This window comes from Drosophila obscura, unplaced genomic scaffold (genome assembly GCF_018151105.1).
Source record: "Drosophila obscura isolate BZ-5 IFL unplaced genomic scaffold, ASM1815110v1 contig_208, whole genome shotgun sequence".
Taxonomy (NCBI): Eukaryota; Metazoa; Arthropoda; class Insecta; order Diptera; family Drosophilidae; genus Drosophila; species Drosophila obscura.
In genome coordinates this window covers 1,641,131-1,645,566 of record NW_024542799.1, presented here as the reverse complement: position 1 = coordinate 1,645,566, position 4,436 = coordinate 1,641,131, and the positions used below count along the sequence as shown (strand labels likewise).

Below are 4,436 nucleotides of genomic sequence, written 5' to 3'. Positions count from 1 at the left end.
AGCAAAAGTTGCCTGGCTATTAATAGCGCCCATCATCCCTCCTACTCCTCCATCTCCTTTAACATTCTCTGACCATTTACTTGGGTACTTTCCATTCGTGGGCAACGTGGGCTGTCAACTTGTTTACTGCCTTTTCATGGAAGTTTTCCACGTCACGCAAAAGCAGGAGAAGCCATTCCATGACATGCCATTCTTCGGGGAGTGCTCAACCTTGACCACGCATAACCTTGGCAGGGAACACCGCCTCGAACCAGTTCAAGAGTTGGTTACTAACTTTTTGTTATGGGTGGCCGGGTAGCCAAGAGTGGAGAGCGGTGGAAAATGCTCATCTCGAGTGTCTTTGGTGCTATAAAAACGCCTAGAAAGGTCTTCGTTGTATCGTATCTATGCCAATTACAATTCAAAATAAAATCGAAATAAAAATCAAAACAGTTTGCATTTGTGTGTCTATGGAATGGTTGATTGTTTATCCTCTTAGATAGTCTTTAGCTCCTCGGGCAGCGCACTCTTGGGATGCTTATTCTCGAAATGCTGCTTGTAGGTCTTGGGATCCGGCATCTGGGACTTGCAGATGGCACACACATGCACCAGAGCCTTCAGGGCGGACTTCTTTTGGTCCTGGCCACTGTGGCCCTGTTGCTTCTTCATTTTTGCCTGCTTCTCCGCGGACTTTGCCTGCGACTGGATCTTCTGATGACCGCGTGCCATTGCGTTCGTATTCGAAATTTTGTCTATTTAGTAATTTTATTTCGTTTCTCGTTTTTGAACAGAAGCTGTCTGTCCGTAGTTACGATTTGAACTGATTTTCCTAGTTCACAAACTGCTGGGATCGCTGTAGCGGAACGGCAGGAACTTCAATGAATTGAAGGGCTCCCTGGATTTTATTAGATTTTAGTTTGACATAAAAATGCCAAGGCGTTTTGGTTATTATTATGCCACATTGCTGCAGAAACTATGAGCCTCCGAGGTGCTGGCACACAGCTCCCCCTGTAACGATGCCAACGGACTCTTTGAATGCCGCTTGCTTTGGCTCATTTACGTTGAGGTTTACACAAGCAGCAGGTACTACAAATATTTATGCTGATTATACATATATCTAAAGCATAGTATGACGGATGCTTAGCCGTAAATCTGCCATCTTACATCTCTCTGTGGCCCAGGCGGGCATCGTTATCGGTTATCGTTTACAAAGGACCAAGACAAACATTTACATAAGGCAATGCGATGTGGCATTAGCCTGCCATCCCCTCCCGCCCTCTCATTGGTGGTTCGTTTCTCTGAGGCAAAGTTCGACCATCCCCGCGGGGTCGAGTATTATTTTTTGGGAAATTTGTGAACTTATTATCGATTCCAAAGTCAAGTGTTTGCCGTGAACTTATTTTGCATTTGCATTTTAGAGTGGGTTTCCTTTATCCCTCCCCCCTTTTAAATCTACAGCCTCCGAAAGTCACCCCCAAAAAACCAGAATATGGGTGCGGGGGGCGGCATGCTACTTTCCGTTTCCAGCTTCCATTCGTTTCGACGCTCACCCCACTTCCAACACGTGTCCCGGTTGGTTGAGGGGTGGGGCATGGAATAGCTTCGACTGGGAGCTGGGAGCTGGCAGCTGGAACCTGGGAATGGGATGTTGCGACTGAGACTTTGGATTTTTCGGATGCTGCGCAGTTTGTTGTTGCTCCCCCCCACCCTGCTCCCTCGCTCTGGTTTGCTCAACTTCAAGGTTAACTTCCGGTCCTCATTCTCCTCCCTTAATGCCCGCTCCCCACTAGGCCTATTCCTTGCCCAACTTGTCGCTGCTTGTGCGGGCGGGCGACCGGACGGACGGGCAGGAAGTATTATGTAATCTACTCCCAGCAGAAACAGAAAACAAATTGCGATTCAGAATGGACAGGCACCGACCCACTTCCTGTTCGTTTTGTGGGTTCGTTCAACTCGCGTTTGCTCTGCGGCCATAAATCTCCCACCAGGACAGAGCCTCGACGGAACCCGGCCTATGGCCAGGACAGAGCCTGGACGGAACCAGGCCTATGGCCAGGACATCGTGCTGGTTCGTTGACTGTGAGGTCAATGCCTGCAAACCGCACACATCCTACTGATTTCGACACTCTGCACCCCTCCCCCCACCCACTCCTATTTAATATTTTTTCCGCTGATGATTACTTTCTGGCGTGCCTGGACGTCCCTTTCCTTTCCCTGCCACTGCCATTAAATTGATGAATTAACGTTTACATATTGGCCGAAGCTTTCGATGGTATTAGCCCTTGGGAGTCCGCACATGCTCCCACAAACCGAATTTCCATTAAAAATATGTATGTACGGTAGGTGTATATCTATGTTCAAATTGTTCAACTGTAGCTTCCTTTAGGGTTCCTGGAATTAGCACGGGGTGTGGTATCATGTGGTAAGGTCATGACCTTTGACTTGTATCGGACATAGAGTGTTAATTTAATGGATATACATACATATATATCATTTTAAAATTTTTTCCCAGAATAAAGTGCCTGAAATAGACACATATATTCGTTCTACTTATGAAACTCAAGAATATTTAGCTATTATTATATTCCTTATTATTTTGATTTGTTTTAAAAATATTTTATTATTATTATTTTTGTTTTTAATGTATTTCCCAGGAATAAAAACAGGCAGCAAAGCAATGATTCATAGTGTGTAAAAATCCAAACGAATTCCCACACAAAATATTCGATAATGTAACCGCAAATAGTCGAAATGGAAATACATTTGGGAGCAATTATAAACATTATTTTCGTATAGGTTTTGTTCTTTGTTCAATTTGTTTCTACCTGTACATTCCATACATATATGTACATACATATGTATGTATATATCCTATAAAATCAAATTAAAGCCCACAAAATGCCAGGCTACAACAAAACCGCTTTGACCACAACAGAAATAATGATTTCCAGTCGAGCGATTGGCAAAACTAAAAGAATAAAGAATAAGACAAGAACAATGCTCGTAAAGTGGCTGGAAGAGCAAGAATAGAACAATATACAATATGGCAGTGGCAGTGAAATTTCAATGTCAGAACTATAGAGAGCCGCCTTTACCCTACCCTACCCCCGACAAAGGTCAGGGTAAGCAAATGGAAATGGAAATAGAAACAGAAAATGGATAGATAGAAAGAAACTTTTACTAAATATTTACAGAAAACTATTCAGAACCGCACCCATCACACACCACACCGCAGCTGCTGCTGCTCTGCCTCTGCTGACTACTACGACTAATTGTGACTCAATTCGGAACAGTTTTGGGTCATTTGCTTGACCCGTGGACACCACCACCACCAGCATCGGCGTGTCAGCGTTTCTTTGAATGCGTCATCATTAACGATGGAAATGCAGTGGTGTGTGTGTGTGTGGGTGTGTGTGTGGGTGTGTGTGTGGGTGCCATCAGCGTAGCAATTGTCTGATTTCGCAGTGGCAAAGCGGCGGACATTGGTCTTTGGTCTTTTAACTCTACACCCCTATTCTAGGCACCCCGCCTCCGCCTCCGCCCTGCCCCTATTGACCCCTCTTACCACCACACACACAGTACGATTATTCTGTCTGTTTAGCTATTTTATTTTCCACTGAACTTGAAACCGTCCCCAATGCCATGCATCGAAGGCGTGAAAATGTGTTCGATATACAGTATATTATATTTTTTTTTTGCTGTTCTCTTTGAATCTGAAGTTTATTTATATTATAGCTACACTTCCCCCCACACTCCCCACACTCCCCACCACCCCACTACCCCCCACTAGCTTCGTAAGCCCTTATGGTTTTTGGATTCTAGGAAATCATTTCCATGCCGAACTTTGCTTTGGATAATTGCTGAAACCTTGAAATCAACAGACACTGGGCACTGGGCAACTCGACACCAAATTACATAAATATACGATATACGACTATGAGTATTGTGGACAAATAAACCGTACTTTGCCTCGTATGACAGAAAAGACAACAACAATTAAATTAAAGCGGAATACAAACAAAAAAAAGAGAGCAGCAAACACTTTTGCTTGGAGTCTTGTCCCATGCGCTCGCTGTGTGTCGCCGCCATTTCCCGGTAATATTACGAGTTGAACGACGCTTCTGGACAGAGTCCGTTTTTGCGACGAAGCGTGAGAAATGTGGCAGGGCGGTTAATCCGTTGGGATTTCAGTTTCATTAGAACTGAGTGTGATCTGTAGCAAGATAAAAATACATAGTTGGGTTGGGAGCTAACTCCCTGGTACATCTGTTCCCCTTGGAAGAGAAAGGTGTGCAGCTGGGACTTGTGTAGATGCAAGCTGTTGGCTAAGCATCAGCTTCAATGGGGAGAAGCTTCGGCAACGCGTAGATTCGTTGTTAACATATAAATGAGAGATGAATGGAGGAGTTGCTGAACAGATAAATGGGCATAGGAGAAAGGTGAAACGAATAAATAAA

At 44.4% G+C, this 4,436-nt stretch overlaps 1 protein-coding gene across 1 annotated transcript; it reads right to left on the bottom strand.

The window, feature by feature from the left end:
- Positions 1-367: 367 nt before the first annotated feature.
- Positions 368-801, bottom strand: LOC111064906 (zinc finger protein 706-like). The gene has a single exon (XM_041594133.1). It carries the CDS (start codon positions 706-708, stop codon positions 475-477), a length of 234 nt encoding a protein of 77 aa, XP_041450067.1. The 5' UTR covers positions 709-801; the 3' UTR covers positions 368-474.
- Positions 802-4,436: the final 3,635 nt, after the last annotated feature.